At 33.3% G+C, this 20,600-nt stretch overlaps 1 protein-coding gene across 1 annotated transcript in view; it reads left to right on the forward strand.

Moving 5' to 3' along the window:
- The window catches only part of LOC136851747 (hemicentin-2-like), a 51,123-nt gene extending 49,671 nt beyond the window's left edge, over nucleotides 1-1,452 (forward strand). Inside the window, exon 8 of the mRNA XM_067126072.1 lies at nucleotides 650-1,452. Within this exon, the coding sequence (XP_066982173.1) occupies nucleotides 650-777 (128 nt within the window). The 3' untranslated portion in view covers nucleotides 778-1,452. The remainder of the gene's footprint in view (nucleotides 1-649) is intronic.
- Nucleotides 1,453-20,600: the final 19,148 nt, after the last annotated feature.

Genomic DNA, 20,600 nt, shown 5'->3' on the forward strand with positions numbered 1-20,600 from the left:
GATTAAGTTAAAATGCGGGTTCGCGTTCACCCCAAATATCTTTACCTCAAGTACACGATAACTTTTCCTCTTTTTTTTAACAAGTTTTGAAAGAACGAGTACAATGACTGTATTTCTGTTTATTCGGTAATTGTTGAATTAGTATTTAAGACAAAAATATACATAGAAAAGTTCTTTTGCAGAAAAGGGTTCATTTAACTGCTGACTTCTCGTTTCATTTGCTTACATTATTTTCTTAAAAGTTAAAACGAACAAACTCATATTGATCGCAACATGAAATGACGTTACATAGGCATGCGCATTTAAGTTAATATTGATATGCATTCAAATATATGTGCATATGTGTGTGTGTATGTATGTTTGCGTGCGCGCTATAATTATAATTGTAATCATATTGATTCCCTGACGATAGTTTGTAATAAAACAGCATTACCTCTGAAACTTTGCATGAAAATGATTCCTCTGAGTTGGTGTATCTCTGAAACTTTTTTTTTATATATCTGAAAAAAAAATTTTATATCTCTGAAAAATTTTTTTTTATATCTGAAATTTTTTTTTATATCTGAAAATTTTTTTTTATATCTGAAAAAATTTTTTTATATATCTGAAAAATTTTTTCATATCTCTGAAAATTTTTTTTTTATTTCAGGAGACGAAGAGATAGCAGCCATGCAGCATCCGAATGGTTCCTCGGGTCTTTTTGGGTCCCCATCAGGAATACTGAGATCAGTTTTATTTAACCTCTTCATATTGATCTTCATTTTGCTCTCTTCCTGAAGAGAGCAGTTGGTGTTCTTTTTTTCTTGAGAGAGAGAGAGAGAGAGAGAGAGAGAGAGAGAGAGAGAGAGAGAGAGAGAACTATTTCACAATGACGGAGAATAGTAAAGGGCTCGTGAACAAATATTTCATGTTATGTTAACTGTGCCTGTATGTTCAAATTCGGTGTAATTCAGTGGACGCTGTTCTTCATGTGAGTTATGTGTTATAACAAACCCCCCCAAAAAAATTCTTTGAAAACAGAATATTAAAAGAAAAACGACATGGAAAGTGAGGGCTGAGGTGGACCAAGCTTCTTCCCAGAGACATAGTTCGTTTACCTCAGTCTCGAGACGTAAGGGTCTTGTGTGTGAGATAGCTGTGAGGAAAAACGACATTTATTTAGAAACTTAAAATGCTATGACTCATTTCGGTAAAACCGACGAGATGGTTTTGAACACTTAGACTAAGAGTTGGTGATCATATTGTGACTCTTACGGTGCAGTCAGGTCGGAAAAGTTAAACATTTTGTTGAGGTGAATAGCAAGGTTTTGTTACTATGAATGGAAGAAATGTACGTTCAATATAACATATTTTTATCACAAATGTTTGTAGAAAAGGTTGTATGATTGTGAAAAAAAAATAACAGTGTTATCATTACTGTCTGTATAAATCTATTTGATGTAAGCATACAAGTATTACCTAAACTGATTTTTATTCTCTTTCCTTATGGCGCCTATATGACAAAAATGGTGTGGGGATGATTATGACTAATTAGATCGATTACCTCTACAACTATCTAAAGCTGTTAGTTTGGTGCACTATAAAATCGTCAATATTATCCTTCGTATAATGTCTTATTACTTACCAAGAATTTGCTTTCAAATATTTTCTAGTTACTAACGATGATATATTAGAAACCTTCATGACAAAATTGGTCATTTTCACATATCTCATTTATAACGCATTTCGCTGCACTTGGATAATCACTACGTTCCGGCTGCAAGATCCGCATTCAGAGGTCCACGTCGAGGCTTTTATTCACTCCAATGATTCACCATCGTTCATAAAGGCATAAGGATGACTTTATCTATATCAGCCCCTAGCTAGATATCAAAAGGATTATCCGTTTAATTAATAATTGAATAACTTACTGAAGAAGTACAATAATATTTCCAGTATTTCCTAACGTTTGCATAATTCTCCTCTTGTTATGCTTTAATACTTTCACTAAAATAGGCCTTCAGAACAACAGATGTAAAATTAACAGTACTCTTAAATTTCATTTTGAAAAACTTGAAAAATAACACTAATTACCAGTTAGTTAATTCAAACAACCACAACCCTGAGGAATCTACAATCAGAAAGTACTTGAAGGTCAGTTATCCAGCGGTACTCTAGAATCAAATAAATTTTCAAGAATAATGATAATTACATATTTATTATCCCTCTAATGCCCTTCCTTATTACTATTTCATTCAATTTGAATATGGAAATATGTAAAAAAAAATGTACCAGCAAAAACTGAGCAAAGCTAACGTTAAGAACAAACACAGAATTTCATGTCGTATTCCATTTGTGTCCACATCTCAAGGGAAATGAATCTATGGATATAAAATCCTCTATGAATAATAATCTCATTGAAATTATTCATGAGCAAGTAAGATAAGCACAGTGGAAAAATAATAATTTTTTCCTAATAATTAATATGAGTTTTTGAATAATTGTACCTGAGTCTGATGCAAACTGAATGCTCTTATGCTGACAGAAATATGGTTTATTTATGGTGATCTGGAGAATGTTATATAATCGTAAAAGAAACATTCTTCGACCTTTCCTTTCCAGGGTTTACTTTAAAAAACAAAGAATTGTTTCCCAGTTTCCTCATAAAAAATGAATTGTATTTTTAAGGCACTCTACTTCCGTAAAGAATTTCTATCTTGGTTTTCAAATCGACCAAAAAATACGCATTTTCACTTTAGCAAAATGACGCTGTATCAGTGTAAGCAAAAGGGAGTATTATGTACTTGATGATTTTATTGCTGATAAAAGAGTGTGACTTGAGCGGAGCATCTGTAGAAATGTTTTCTTAGGATTTCATTACTTGATATTTTGTACACTGTATTCAAGCTTATGTGGAAATGAACAGAAATCTTACGTTATTCACAAATCAATAAGTCCAGTTTTTGCACTAATTACTAAAAGCCGTCATTTGCACGAAATTCTCCGCAAACGTTCGTGAAAATTTCCCATTTCATTTTGCACCTTACCGAGATCATTGTAGCAAGAATTATTCCTGTTCAAGTCAAATCGGCGAAATACAAAAGGTAATTTGAAGAACCATTTAAAACTGGTTCCTCTTCATTACTCTTGAAGGAACAAGTGGAATAGTCTTTCAAGTGTCATTGTACTGGCATTCATAACTTTTGCAATTGAAGTTGCAGTTAATGTAATTCATTACATCACGAAAGCACTTTTCCCATATAAGTGACAATAACTTCTTGAAAAATATTTGCCCGGCACCAAGACAATCCTGAATGGCATTCGTAAATCTGACTTCTCTTCCTTGTCCGGTTGGTTGCCAAGCTGATGGGACTATCAATCTTCTATTACTCGATTTACCCTCTCACAAAGACCGATGCTTATAGACTTATAGCACTCTTATCGTATGACCACCTGCATTTTTTATGATCATAATATTCAAAGGAATTTCGTCACGGGACTTCGAGTCTTTGACGTGTAAGATTGACGTCAACCGTCACAGCCATCAAAATGATTTACTTGGCTCTAAGTTGCATAGAAAGTATTTATTGCTACACATATGAACTGACAGAGACTAGATTAAAGAATCTTTCGGTTTTCCCTTAACCATTCTCAAAATATATTTCGATCCTATCCATTTTTAAGCTTCTTTACTATTTGTAAGGTATTTGTAATTTCATAAGGCAATTATCTTTAAATGGAAAAATCTTAAATACACTGACAGTGAATAGGTACACCATCCATAAGTGGTAGGTCCGAATTTTTTTTTCTTTTTAGAAATAACTCAAATACATCATTTCAATTTTGATACTGATGCCCAAACCACAGGAAAAGAAAAAAAAATAGGAAGGTCTATAAAACGGATAGAAAATCATTAGAATATGACTATAAAACACTCATACCTAATACTGTTGAAAAGAGAAAAGGATCTTCGTTACTGTAAGCTATCAGGCATAAACAATGTTCCAACTTAATGACTGAAGCCATCCGCAGACATCTCTCTCTTCTTTCCCCGGAATAATCTCCAACTGACAACTACCACCATTCAGCATTTTTCGTATATATAAGAAAATCCTGTTAGAATTATTACAAGTTAGGAACGGAATAGCAAAACTATGACCTTATTAATTTAGCTACTTCTTTTGGATATCTGACTATTTTTGGGGTTCTGTCAACACATAAATAACTTCGTATTGTTGGTAGGGCTTTCTGTTTATAGAGAAATAATACCCCAATTAAGAGAAAAAAAGCACAAATGAATATAATATAAAAAATAAAAATAAATAAGAAAATATTAACAATAACAGTAAAATTGTTACAAAGTGAGTATCAAGGCCACATGTTTCAAATCCCGTGTAGAACCAATATTAAGATATTTTTCTACGTCAGGAAATCAGATGTCTCCCGGAACTTAGTCTTTTAAGCAAAATTGCTCAGACTGGTGGTTCAAGTGTTCCAAACAAGAGCCAAGAATATTTATGTCCTCATAAAACGTCCGTAAACTCTATTTCCCTAAGGACCAACCGCTATTGCATTTATTACCCTCTTCTCAGGAAGTAGGTTTCCACTCACGTTGTAGCCTAGCAACGCAGTACCGTCGGTCTTTAATATTCCTTCTACTGTAGGTAGTGATTTTGCAGGCACATACACACACACACACACACACACACACACACACACACATATATATATATATATATATATATATATTTATATATATATATATATATATATATATATATATATGTATATTTATATATATATCTAGCAGAGATATTTCTTTAGGAAAAGTTATAAAAGCTTTCAAGGACTAGGTTGTCCTCATTGGCTACCAGACAATGAGGACAGTCAGTCCTGGAAAGCTTTTGTGAGCTTTTCTTGAACAAATAACTCCACTAGATACCATCCAGTTTAAATGAGGCCCTGTTATTAATTGTATTAATGCACAGAACGATTGTGTAAGCGGTAAAGTTTATTATATATGTGTATATATATAATATATACATAATTACACTGTATATATATATATATATATATATATATATATATATATATATATATATATATATATATATATATATATATATATATATATATATATATATATATATATATATATATATATAGTATATATATAATTACACTGCGCCATTAATTCACCCAGTAGCATTCAGTACCTACATTTTTCCTTATGAAGGATTATTGGAACAATAAAACATTCATTCTTTCGAACTTTTCCCTATGTTAGCATTGTACTTCTCTATCAACCCATTGAAGAAGCTTACTTCAGTTATTTTTTTAATTTATCTCTTTTCTCACCCTGCCATCATCCAGTACATTTGCTTCAATATACCTGTAGAACTTAGCCACTTCTTTTTTTTCATCATCCGTATTGATATTCATTTCTCTATCTCCAGTCTTTCATTTACTTTCGCTAACGTTCATTTTCAACCTATCCCATTACAGATACTTTAAAATTCTTTTGCTAGTTTCTGCAGAATCTTTTCACTATCACCAACTAACAATGTATCATCAGCAAACATCCGCCGTTAACGACCTATTTTCTGATCCATAACTTTGCCCCTACGTCTCTAGTTCCTGTCCCAACTTGAGTCATTACTTCGTCACAACATTGAACAGTCAAGGAGGCTTAACCTTCCACTCTCTGTGCTCACTCATTTACCATTTCAGTAGCTCAGACATCATTAAAACTTTTAAATTACTCTGAGGTAATTAAACTTTAATTGCTCTAAACATTACCCTCTGCCATAGACATCTCTCAGCACCACCGTGTCTCTATCAGTTCCATCATGAACCTCCGTTATGTTTATAATTACAAAAATGAAGTTTTTTCTTTTATTCTTAAAGGTGTTCCATAACTATTTCCTTATCAGTACTACCGTACCTTACCTACGGTTATATTTCATAACATTTTACCCCTGTCAGCTATGCAGTCCCTTTTAATATTTCCATGGATGAGGTGATAAGAGAAATTAAAGAATGTACATGAAAAGTTCATGAAAAAATTATACGATTGGGAAAGGTGTAGCGGTTGGATTCTAGTGTGGCTGATGTCTGTAAACGATACAAAATCTGTTGACGATAATGATTGCAACTACAAAATCTGGGAAAATACTTTTAAAGTATTCCTAAGAGGAAAGATAGAAAAATGAATATCAATACGGATGATGAAAGAATGGAAGTGGCTAAGTCCTACAGATTCATTGAAGCAAATGCTTTGGTTGATGGCAGGGTGAGAAAAGAGGTGAATTAAAAGATAATTGAAGTACGCAAGTAATCGTGGCTTCTTCAATGAGTTGATAGAGAAGTACAGTGCTAACATAGGGAAAGGTTCGAAAGAATGAAGGTTTTATTGTTGGCAGGAGTAAGTAAAAAAAAAAAAAAAAAGGTTAATGGAAGCAAGAACAATATATAAAAATTGCTATTAAGGACTGTGAAAGAATGGATGTGTTTTTCATTCATGTTTTTGGGGAAATACCCTGTACATGTAACAGTTGGTAGCAGGACTAGAGAAAAACCTGAGATGCTGAAATAGTAAAGCGAAAAAGGCGGCGGAATCCCCGCAGGAAGTCTGGAATACATCAAGGAACTAACGATCAAAGTCCTCATAGTAGAAATTGAGGGCTGTCATTGAGGATGCATGTGTATGGGATAAGAAACAATGTCAGAAGCTACAGAGATGAACTGTTGCATTGTGTACGTGAAATAGGTAGGGTTTTATAGGGCGAGGGAGCCCTAGACACGAAGTAAATAGGATAAGTTGGTGAGCTTAGGTGAAAAGATGGATCAGAGAGCTTGGGTATGGTTTGGTTCATGGTTGTGAAATATGGGTATAATTTAGAAATTTTGGTAGGAAGACTCACGGCGAGAAAATATTGGCATAGAAGATACTCTGTAATGAGTTGCCTTAGCATCAAGATATCCCAAGAATGCACCTAACGAGAGAAGTGTTGCAGTGTGTGTGTGTGTGCGCGCGCGCGCGCGTGTGTGTGTGTGTGCTCGTGATGGACAGGGGAGTCAACAAGCTTTAGGTGATCTATTTGATGAAGATACGCAATGTGGCTGATATTGTGGAAGATTTTTCTTCACAGGATTCATCACTGAATCAACACTTAAAGGTTGAATATGACTGAATTTTTCGTCTACCTCCGGATCCGCCCACCCCTATCAGGAAAAATCGGATCAGTGGAAAAAATAATTTATTTACACTTGAGAAGCAATGTGTTTTTCATAAAGATTGCTATTACGATTTACAGCTCTTTCAGAATTTAATATTTCGCCGTAGTGTCGACGTTTTCTATTTTTTTTTTTTTTTTTAGGCTTGCAATTCTTAACGTGTCAGTGATACTCGGAAAGTTTCAAACTTTACAGAAAAACCTGGTTAAGCCTATAAGAACTTCGATAGCTTAAACGCTAGATCGCACACGGAGACATCGGCTGTCTGAGTTTGTAAAGTATTAAAAGGAATTTCCTGTCCCGGAGATTAAAACTGACCTTGTACCGTTCACACCAAAAGGTGAAAGGCTGACAGAAAATTCAAAATACTGACAATAACATAATATTATTTAATGGCGGATCTCTACCAGTTTCCCTGTTATGTTCATTACTTTATCAGTCAATATCCTTCCATTCACCATTACTCTAAGAATCATCTTTGCCAGATTTTCCTACATATAAGCGGATAGTTTTTTCTCTTATATATATATTCTTCTTAATCGTTCTTGTATATTGATAATCTTATAGACACCTATCTATTTTCTGACTATTATTGGCCTTCTCTCTCTCCCTTACTCTCTCTCTCTCTCTCTCTCTCTCTCTCTCTTTGTGCATAAATACATACATATATATATATGTATGTAAATATATATATATATATATATATATATATATATATATATATAATATATATATATATATGTATATATATATATATATATATATATATATATATATATATATATATATATATATATATATATATATATATATATATATATATATACACACACACAAAAAGAAACTGATTTTTGCGAACAGAAAGATATATTACAGCAAGCTTTTAAAATAATTTGGCGTGCCAAAACTTGATAACCTTCCATTCACTTCAGTAGTTAATTGTGATATCTAGAAAAACACAAATTAGAAAGTTGCTACGAAATGCCATTTGTTTCTCTACCAGGAAAATTATACTTTCGGATCCATACAAACAGGGAGGACATTAAGAAGTGAATTATGTCTGAAATTTTGGTGAGCGAAAGACGAAATAAAACATCCTCTCAGCTTTCTATTAAAATCGAAGCAAAGGAATCGATTTACTTCGATAAGGAATGAAAGGAAAAATACCGAATAGTTTGCCGAGGATTGGAGCAATCTTCGCCAGATAATCTCGAAAGAGAACCGGCGAGAGGGAGGCGCCTCAGAGCGAATGTAAACCTCGGAATATTGAGACATAATGGGGCGAATTATGGCATCACAATTTCCTGAGCGGAATTTCCTCCTACCGGTCCCCCGGCGGGGAGGTGGGGAGATCCACGGCAATAAATTATATAATCTGAATTCAATTTAAAACAACGGAATTAGAAACGTGCGCGCGGTACAGAATATACGACTCGTATCATAGTCCCTCTTGCCCGCTGGGGAGGCCGTTGGCACCGGTATTCGGATGAATTTTTCTCTTATTATTTGGACGCGGAAAGAGATTCGCTCGGTAATACGGGAAAAGGAGGGTTGGAGTTTCTGAGGCTTTGACTCTGCGTTTACGATAATAAAGTCATTGTTTTTATTTTGCTACCGCTCACATAAACGAATATGAACGCTTTCCCTTGTAATTTTTTTAATAAATATCTCCGCTAGATACCATTCAGTTTCAGTAAGGTCCTGTTAGATATATATATATATATATATATATATATATATATATATATATATATATATATATATATATTGTATGTGTGTGTGTGTGTGAGAGAGAGAGAGAGAGAGAGAGAGAGAGAGAGAGAGAGAGAGAGAGAGAGAGAGAGAGAGAGAGTTTTTTTACTTTTTCCACTACTCATAAGTATAGAAGGATTTTAGTTAAAGAAAAACTATTGAAGTAGATAGAAAGCTGCCTTTAGAACCATTTTAATGAATGAAAGGCGTCCGTCGTTCGAAAGCACGAAATATGATTAAGTGAGATGTCAAAACAATGAATTGTTATTTTCTAGAGTAAAGACTCAAGTTCAATATTTGTTGGAAATTTTCTTTCTTATACAAATGGTGGTGCTCAGAATAGATTAATTTGCAAAGAGATATTTTCATTCAATTTATTTTACACATTCCTTCATAAAAGCCGTTTGGTTACCACGAACAAGTTTAGCATTTTGTATTCATTTCGACACGTGACGATCGCTCACAGGAACCATTGAGAAAGAGCCTGTGCTGACACAAGCCATTACCGTAATTCATTATTTAGTGTATTTTGGCCTCATCACTGATACTAATACCAAGATATTCAACAAAAAACTAAAGGCACAGCACCAATATAATATAATACATTTATATATATATATATATATATATATATATATATATATATATATATATATATATATATATATATATATATATATATATATATATATATGAATTTAACCTTAACATTACATGTGTAACGCTACATCCTCGTATCTCAACATTTAAATATCTAATACTCTTCAAGCCTCTAGACATCCGTTAACTCTTGCCTCCTTGTTACAACGATAACCTTTAATCTTTTACGCTCAGGATATTCCTGACAGTGTCAGATGTTAAAATTATATCCCTGTCGTATTTATGAATGTCGCTTCCGTTGGTGCTTGTCTTTGGTTTTTTGTTGAATATCTTGGTATTAGTATCAGTGATGAGGCCAAAATACACTGAAATATTTATGAATTACGGTAATGGCGTATGTCAGCACAGGCTCTTTCTCAATGGTTCCTGTGAGCGATCGTCACGTGTCGAAATGAATAGAAAAGGCTAAAACTTGTTCATGGTGACCAAACAGCTTTTATGAAGGAATTTGTAAAATAAATTGAATAAAAATGTCTCTATTCTGAGCATCACCATTTGTATAAGAAAGAAAATTTCCAACAAATATTGAGCTTAAGCCTTCACTCTAGAAAATGGCAATTCATTGGTTTGACATCTCACTTAATCATATTTCGTGCTTTCGAGCGACGGACGCCTTTCGTTCATTAAAATGGTTCTAAAGGCAGCTTTCTATCTACTTCAATAGCTTTTCTTTAACTAAACTCCTTCTCTCTCCCAATATGTATATATATATATATATATATATATATATATATATATATATATATATATATATATATATATATATATATATATATATATATATATAATATATATTGAAACTGAATGGTATCTATATAGATATTTATCAAAAAAATTACAAAAAAAAATTACAAGCTTTCAGGACCAACAATCCTCACTGTCAAGTACCCGGATACTTGACAATGAGGACTGTTAGTCCTGGAAAGCTTGTAATTTTTTCTTATAAATAATTCTGCTAGGTACCATCCAGTTTCAATGAGGTCCAGTTAGTAAATGTATTAATTAACAGAACAATTGTGTAAGTGGTAAGTTAATACACACACACACACACACACACACACACATACACATATATATATATATATATATATATATATATATATATATATATATATATATATATATATATATATATATATATATATATATCTATATATCTCTCTCTCTCTCTCTCTCTCTCTCTCTCTCTCTCTCTCTCTCTCTGAAAGGGGGAACACTGAAAAACATCAGAAAAGAAAAACAATGAATTAAAATGTAAATATTCTTTGTTCTTTCCTTTAAGGTAATAAAAGTGCTTGCTATAAACTATACATTTTTCCTGATTTTTCGTGGGGTTAAAATCTTAATAAATAAAAAAACAGGTTCTTTTATAAAATATCAAAATAAGTTTCTTTTTTTACATAAAATATTGAATTCAAAAACTTTTGTCATGGAAGTACCTGATTTTTTTTAATCGATTCTGATCAGTTCTGATGTGGAAATAGAACGAAATCAACATTATTTCATATTCCATTAACTTTCAATTGAGGAAAATGAAAAATGAAAGTATTAAAATTTCATCAGGTAAAAGATTATTTTATTACTCTGTGTAATGTAATTGAAGCCTGTATTGACAGAAATCAATGTTGAAGATGATAGCCAAAGACTTCATGATAATTGCCAATGAAATGTTTCATTATGTATCTGTGAAAATTAAATTTAAATTCTTTGTAGTGCTGCGACGAAAGGAAATAATGAAGTGACAGTATAATGTATTATATATATACATAATATATACATGTATAATATATATATATATATATATATATATATATATATATATATATATATATATATATACATACACACACACACTAGTTGACCAACCCGGTGCTGCCCGGGAAAAATCTGAATGACAACTGATAAACTCTCTCTCTCTCTCTCCTCCTTAACACCCCCTCTACTCTCTCTCTCTCTCTCTCTCTCTCCCTTTCCTGTTAAGATAGTTGCTTCAATTACATTGCCCCGAATTTTTGACATTTTACATTTTACCCCTTCTCACCCCACCTTCCTATCGGGACTGAACTTGGACTTAAAGGGGCACACACACACACACATAAATATATACATATAAATATATATATTATATATATGTACATATATATATATGTGTGTATATATATATATATATATATATATATATATATATATATATTAGAAATAATCAACATAATCAATCAATCGTGACGAACAGAAATAAATTTCTGACTCATATCGGATCGAACCTAGGTCTTTCAATTGAAAGGGAAAAGTGCTTTCAATTGAAAGATCTGGATTCGATCCCAATATGAGTCAGAAATTATATATATATATATATATATATATATATATATATATATATATATTATATATATATACACACATATATATATATATATATCATATATATATATATATATATATATATATGTGATGAGAAGGGGTAGACATATAGGGAATATATATATATATATAGAAAATACTCAGGTGGATGTGCCTGGAGTAACAAAAACGGACAGGATCAAAATGAAACAATGAGAGGAACCACTAAAGTCGTAGAACTATCAAAGAAGGCCCAGGAAAGAAGACTGCAGTGGTATGGCCATGTGATGAGAAGGGGTGAGACATGTAGGGAGGGGAGTGATGCAGATGGAGGTGCATTGTGGGAGAGCAAGAGGAAGACCGAAGAAGCTAAGAAGGCGGATGGATGTAGTTAGAGAAGACCTGAGAGACAAACAGTTGTCAAAGGAAGATATGTTTGACCGAGCCAGGTGGAGGAGGAAAGCTGTCAGAAACATCGACCCCGACTGGGAAGTGGGGAAAGATGCAGAGAAAGAAGAATATATATATATATATATATATATATATATATATATATATATATATATATATATATATATATATATATATTTATATACACACAGATATAAATACAGCTGGACTACGCGTCTGGTCACTGTACTGATACTCGATAATGTGGACTGTTTGTCCAAGAAAGCTTGTAACTTTTTCTGAATAAATACTCCATTAGATACCATCCAGTTTGAATGAGGTCCTTTTAGTAATATATATATATATATATATATATATATATATATATATATATATATATATATATATATATATATACATACATACATACATATACACGTTCAAGTCAAAGAGAAATTACAAGAACGAAAACATCATGACATCTAGAACAAAATATCACGAAAAGAACGAATGCAATAAAATGTCCTCTTCCACCCAAGTCACATTTTCGAGAGTAATTCCAAAGACTGGATTAAACTTGACAAATTAAGTTAAATGTTCAAACTCCGGAACTGTAGACGCTTCCTGCATGACTGAACTCTCTAGACAACTTCCAAGTGGCTGATTGGAAAATTCAAGTACTAAAAACTTTATTTCTGTAATGATTATGTACCCTGACGCCATCCCTGCTTTACCAGTTTGTATTCTCCCTTCCTCTGGTGAAGATCATGGTATGAATGTAATTGTTTCTAATTATTCTCTCTCTCTATATCTGACTCTGTAATATGCATTTATAAATGCGTGTATAGATATATATACATATATAAAATATATATATATATATACATATATGTATATATCTATCTGTCTATCTATCTATATATATATAAAATAAAAACGATACATCTGTCTATGTATAAATATATATACATATATAAATATTATATTATATTATATATACATACATATATGTATATATATAATATATATATATATATATATATATATATATATATATATATATATATATATATATATATATATAGAGAGAGAGAGAGAGAGAGAGAGAGAGAGAGAGAGAGAGAGAGAGAGAGAGCGAGAGATTAATAGATAGATATTTATACATATTGAATGCAGCACGAAGGGACACGTGCTTGGGAATATTATAAAATCCACGCCAGAAGGTGCCCATTTTAGAAACTATTGATATTAACTTAGTATTTAAATATAATAATATTTTGAGAAATAAACTTATTAAGAATAGCCCTCCCAGTTCAAACAATACTGTATACAGTTTTCCTTGCAAAGAATGTAATATAAGATTTATATTGGTCAAACATCACAAGGGCTAAAAGTAAGAAGCTCCCAACACAAATATGCCATTTCAAGAGGCTTATCAAACAATTACATTGCGGATCATGAGATGAACTGGGATAAGTCAACGATAATCTAGGAGGTCAACGACCGTCGGAAAAGAAATGTTAATCTCCACCCTGGATTATCCCTTGATCTTTTTTCCCTGTCTGTTTTGTTTAAAGAACATGCTGCTCAGATTAATAAACTGTAACCGCGCCCCCACCTTCTGTTTTTTTTTATATAAGGTTCTGTCAACTTCTTTTGCATTTAGTGTGAACTTGAAAATGTAGAATAAACTACGAATGTACTTGTTCAAAGTCCCGGTTTTCACTCAGCTTCTGACGTGGAATTTATAATAATAATTTATGCACACATATATTTATATATATCCATCTATATATGCATATGTATATATATATATATAGATATACACAGATACAAATATATATATATATATATATATATATATATATATATATATATATATATATATATATATATATATATATATATATATATATATATATATATATATATATATATATATATATACTACTATTCTTATAACGGGGATAAATAACAAGACAATATACAAACAGAACAGAAAGATATTGTTAAAATCGGTCCCATAAATAACTGTATCCGATTACGCAACTGTTGCCTAAGCACATATCGTATTATCCAGTAATCCACAGCGCTGTTGAAAAAAAGATAAGAGGAAAAACATATAGCGTTACAAAAAACTGCTGCCCACATTTCAATTCGTGTGGTAACTATAGCAGTCATTTTAAGAAGTATGCGTTACGAAAAACTTATAAAACATACCTTTTTGCCTCTGTAATGCAATCCTTTTAGTTCCTGATACCACCAGTTTCGTATTAGGGCGAAAAGGTTTTCAGCTCGTGGGTGCAATCTGCAAAAAAAAAAAATACTGAACTACATTATGAAAAATGAAAGATGGAGGAAAAAAAATTGTCTGCTTGCAATGAAAAGACTTGAAAATCAGTATTTTCCAATTTTGACTTTATGAAACCACATTACAGTCAAAATTCGTGCTTCGGTTTCCTCATTACTAATATTTTTCTGTATATTTTTGTTATTTTATTAAATGCATTTTTTCCTGTTCTTAAAACTAGATCATCCCCGTTTCCTATCTGTTTGAGGTGAAGAGGGAGATGTGGCTGTCCGTAATTGGATTGCTAAATCTTCATTGAGAATGGTATTTGTACCTTAAAATCTCCCTTTCATTCGTGGGACACTCGATCTCGTATTTTGCCGGCATTAATTAAGTCTTCCGCCCCATTTCATCCTTCATGCAACGACCGGTATCTGTCTTGCACTGGAAGGGAAAGAGAATTCTGCTTTTAAAAGTAATTTTCTTGCACCTTTTTAGTTTTCTGTAAAAGAAAACTTCATTTATTTTTCTTTATTATTTTATTTTTTTGTTTTTATTTCTTTTATTTATTTATTTTTTATTTATTTATTTATTTTTTATTTATTTTTATTTATCTATTTTTATTTTTATTTCATTGTGCCAGCTTTGTCTGTCCGTCCGCACTTTTTCTGTCCGCCCCCAGAGCTTAAAAACTACTGAGGATAGAGGGCTGCAAATCGGTGTGTTGATCATCCACCCTCTAATCATCAAACATAGCAAATTGCAGCCCTGTAGCCTCATTAATTTTCATTTTATTTAAAGTTAAACTTAGCCATAATCGTGGCAACGGCGTAGGACAGGCCACCACCGGGCCGTAATTAAAGTTTCGTGCGCCGCGGCTCATACAGCATTATACCGAGACCACCGAAAGATATATCTGTTTTCTCTGGCCTTGATTATACGCTGTACAGGAAACTCGATTGCGCCGAAGAAATTTTCGATGCATTTGTTACTTGTATTATTTTGATAAATACTTCACCATTAATCCTTAAGCAAACAATCTGAAAAAAATTCTGCGTTTATTTATTTCCTTTTATCTGTATTATCTTGTAAGATGAATTTTTTTTCTGTTTGTGCAAGTTGAATTCTGTATTGATTGAGTTTGCTATTAGCCGAATAAACTAACAGCTTTCATCACTTAAGCCTCACAATTTGCAACAGCAGAAGGAATCCGAACATCGCAATAACAGTTATATAATATTTGGCATTTAACTAAAATATAACTACATTCTACTGAAAATTTTGCGACCTTATTTTAAAGACTAAGTAAGGACACAGTGATTCGCCCTTAAAATGATTAATGATACTTGATAAGAAAATACAGAACCTCATATATTATTTCCGTTTGCTACTTGCAGTAGTCGTCAGGAGCAATAACTACTAAGTCCAGTATGTCACAGAAACCGACTATAGGTGACAAAGGATAAAAAAAAAAACGTAATTAAAAACGTGAAATATGCAACAGTTGCGAAATCATAGCTTTAATTCCAGCAGAGTATTAATCTGAATATTCTCTCCCTTTGTTAACTGTTATTCATTACGTAGAATTACGGTAACAAATGAGTTTTTCTGTCAATAAAAGAAAGGGTTTCGGTATTTTTCCTTTATTAAATTCTATATAGTTCTGTTGAAATTGTTATTGGTATTTATGAAAACAATCTGACGTGGAAAACGCCCTGGTTTAGGAATTTAATGCCAGTCAATATAAACAGCAAAATGAAAATGAATTAAAGAATATATACAAACACCGCACTAACGCACCACACACAAACACACACACACATATATATACACATATATATATTTATATATATATATATATATAAATATATATATATATATATATATATATATATATATATATATATATATATATATATATATATATATTATATACTAGCTGACCAAGCCGGTGCTGCCTGGGCGAACTCTGATTGACAACAGATAAAATCTCTCATTCTCTCCATCCAACTCTCCCTCATTCTCCTCCCTAACACCCCCCCTCTACTCTCACTTCCTCTCCCTCTCGCCTGCTCTCACTTTCCTCTTTTCTTTCTAACTCTCTCTCTCTCTCTTTCTCCCTCTCCTTTTCCCTCTTTCTTCTTTCTAACACCCCTCTCTCTCTCTCTCTCTCTCTCACTTCTCTCTCTCACTCCTCTCTCTCTCTCTCTCTCTCTCTCTCTCTCTCTCTCAGTTCCTCTCCTTTCCCTCTCTCTCTTCTCTCTTCCTCTCTCTTTCTCTCTCTCTCTCCAACCCTCCCTCACTCTTTCCTCTTTCTCCTCCCTAACACCCCCTCTACTCTCTCTCACTTCCTCTCCCTCTCACTGTCTCTCTCTCTCTCTGCCACCCCCTTCCCAATCCCCACCCCCTTTGGTGTCCTTTGGTGCCAGTGATGTCTTACCCCCACAGTGCTGATTTCTAGATAGTAAGCCATATGTATACCAAGTTTGGTCGAAATTGCTCAATGAGTTTCAGAGGTTATGCTGGAACACACACACACACACATACATACATCCATTTATATATATATTTATATATATATATATATATATATATATATATATATATATATACATATATATGTATATATACACACATATTTAAATATGCAAGTAGGTATATAAAGGCTAAACTTAACGTATTGTTAATTAATAATGTGATGACCAATTTAAATTTTTCTATAGTAGTTACAACACTCTTAAGAAACTGGCTGATCTAACCTTCAGCTGGTACTGTCACCATAAAAAATTACATCATCACTATACACCACAAACTCTACGTACACACATATGTCTGTATACATATGTATATATATACATATAAGTGTGTATATACTGTATACACACACATATATATATAGATATAGTATATATATGTATATGTGTATACTGTGTATATATATGCCTATATATATATATATATATATGTTAAACTAGTCATCTGTGTGTGATATTAAAGACAAAAAAAAAAAAAAAATATAATGCAATGAGAGATGTTCATAGTATTGATAAAAAATTTTTTCAATCTAAATTCATTCTTCTTTCTTCACTCCTCTCCTATTCATATTTTTAGTTTTATTGTTGTGAGAGAGAGAGAGAGAGAGAGAGAGAGAGAGAGAGAGAGAGAGAGAGAGAGAGAGAGAGAGAGAGAGAGAGAGAGAGAGAGAGAGAGAAGGAAGCTCCGAATTATAGTGATCAAATTTTGCCAAACCCAATTTATGTTTGTCGAGAGAAAGCTACTTACATACTTGCCTCATTTCCTTTGCAGCAAAGAAAGTTTTTTTTTAAGTCTGTCGGTGCAGGAAACTCCATACCACCGCTTGACACTTCCTAGTGACGGTGGAACATACATAAGGAAGGGCGGCGACTTTCCTTCGAACTATTTTATTTGATCAATGAGACTAAAGTTTATCTATTCTGGGATTCCTGTTCAGTGATGTATTTCCCGAGAATGCTGTGATGCATGGAGGTGTGAGGTTGCCAAAATAACCCGCGAGAAGGATACAATAAAATTCTAAAAAAAAAAAAAAAAAAAAAACTTTGTATTTAGGAACCAACCCGTAATTGCATTCATTTTCAACATACTCATTTCCATTCATTGTGGATTTACCTTAGTTCCGTATGTCTACCTACAAACGAAATAGTTGATATACTAAACAATAAGCATTGTAGACAGGAAATTTCTATTCCTTTAATTTATCTCGCGTCAAATGGTCACAAACGCATGGTCACGTTCATCCATATTGTTCCACTCAACGTGTATTTTCATCTCTGTCACAAATTCACATTTTAGGATGAAACAGACTAACAATTATAACATTCCTGAATTTTGCAAATAGTTTGTGGCATAAAAACCTTGAAAATTCATTCATCACTCATCAACTTTTCATCCTTAATTCTAAAAGAACACTCAGTATCTGTGAATGGAAGTATGTATGTTTGTGTGTGTATGTGCCAGAATAACTCTGAAACGCATTGAACAATTTCAACCAAACTTGGTATACATATGACTTACTATCTCGAAAAGAACACTGTGAGGGGTATACATACGACTTACTATCTGGAAAAGAATACTGGGGGGGTAAGACATCAATGGGACTAAAGGGGGTGGGGATTGGGAAGGGGGTGACAGCTATAGAGGGTGAGAGGGAGAGGAAGTGAGAGGGAGAGTAGAGTGGGCGTTAGGGAGAAGAGAGAGAGAGAGAGAGAGAGAGAGAGAGAGAGAGAGAGAGAGAGAGAGAGAGAGTAGAGTGGGTGTTTGAGGAGAGAGAGAGAGAGAGAGAGAGAGAGAGAGAGAGAGAGAGTATAGGGGTTGTTTAGGAGTAGAGAGAGAGAGAGAGAGAGAGAGAGAGAGAGAGAGAGAGAGAGGGAGAGAGAGAGGGGTGTTAGGGGAGAAGAAAGAGGAAAGAGACAGGGGTTGGGGTTGGAGAGAAAGAGAGAGAGGGGAGAGAGAGTGAGTGACAGAAAGACAGAGGGAGAGGAGTGAGAGAGAGAGAGAGAGAGAGAGAGAGAGAGAGAGAGAGAGAGAGAGAGAGAGAGGAGTGGAGGTGTTAGGGAGGAGAGAGGGGGAAAAAGTGTGTGTGTGTGTGTGTGTGTGTGTGTGTGTGTGTGTGTGTGAGAGAGAGAGAGAGAGAGAGAGAGAGAGAGAGAGAGAGAGAGAGAGAGAGGAGCGGAGGTGTTAGGGAGGAGAGAGAGGGAAAAAGTGTGTGTGTGTGTGTGTAGAGAGAGAGAGAGAGAGAGAGAGAGAGAGAGAGAGAGAGAGAGAGAGAGAGAGAGTTTATCTGTTGTCATTCAGAGTTATCCCTGGCAGCACTGGGTTGGTCAGCTAGTTTTATATAAAAATCTGGATAAAAAAAAAGTATTTTATACTTTTTCAAGTCAGTATTTGTTAAGGACCGGTGTGTATAGGGGGTGAGATATGCTATACATAAACCTTAATACTCTTGAATTATATCCATAAAAACATACCACATATTGTAAGAAATTGTAAGGTTTTATGGTTAAATAGCTTACTGAAAGCCTGCATAAGGAAATATTTGCAGATTTCTAAGAAATGTAAGCCATTTGAAGTGACAACTGCTGCTTCGATTCGTCAAACACTGTCCTTTAACTAAGATATTTTCAGGGTAGTTTCCTTAGCATTAAAGATTTTGGATATGATGGTAAAAAAAAAAAAAAACTTCATTCATGGCGCACTGAAATCTTCTAAAGAGTTGAAAACTTACTGTTTTTGCTCGGACGGACTTTAGAAAATTTGAAAATATTTTCCCAGATCAGTTATTCACTCTTTAAACAAATTTGTAGTTTTAACTGGACAGGGCTTTATTAATATAAATACGATCGAAAGTAGGCAATACATTCCCAACGTTTAAGGTAAAAGTCAACAGCAAATCAAAGCATCCACAGAGCAGAGCACTGCAAACTTCTGTTGCCAAGTCAAGACTTGAATGAAACTCGTAATAAAAAGTATTTAGCTTTCATTAGCGAAACTTCTGACGAAATTACTCGATGATTAAAACTGCTGCTGCGAAAAATACCTTGCGTTCTGAGTTATCGAACAAAACATCATCCTGGAGAAGGAAAAGTTGGAACCATTTCTCGTAAAAATCGTCAATCAGTCAGAAGCCTGTTCTAAAGTACGTCCTTTACCTCTGAACTGAAACCTTCCTTCAAAGGCAAAATAGAATTTTTTCCCTCGATAAATTGTTTCATATGAGTAATAAGGTGATTTGCACTTAGATTCAGAGGAGTTAGGGAAAATTTAATAGAGAACATATATGTTACAGATTGGTCTGAACAGAAGTGAAACAATGCGGCGAAGTTTCTTTGCCGCAATCGAGTTTTCTGTACAGCCGGTAAAGCGTATAATCAAGGCCACTAAAAATAGATCTATCTTTCGGTTGTCTCGGTATAAT

This window comes from Macrobrachium rosenbergii, chromosome 24 (genome assembly GCF_040412425.1).
Source record: "Macrobrachium rosenbergii isolate ZJJX-2024 chromosome 24, ASM4041242v1, whole genome shotgun sequence".
Classification (NCBI taxonomy): domain Eukaryota; kingdom Metazoa; phylum Arthropoda; class Malacostraca; order Decapoda; family Palaemonidae; genus Macrobrachium; species Macrobrachium rosenbergii.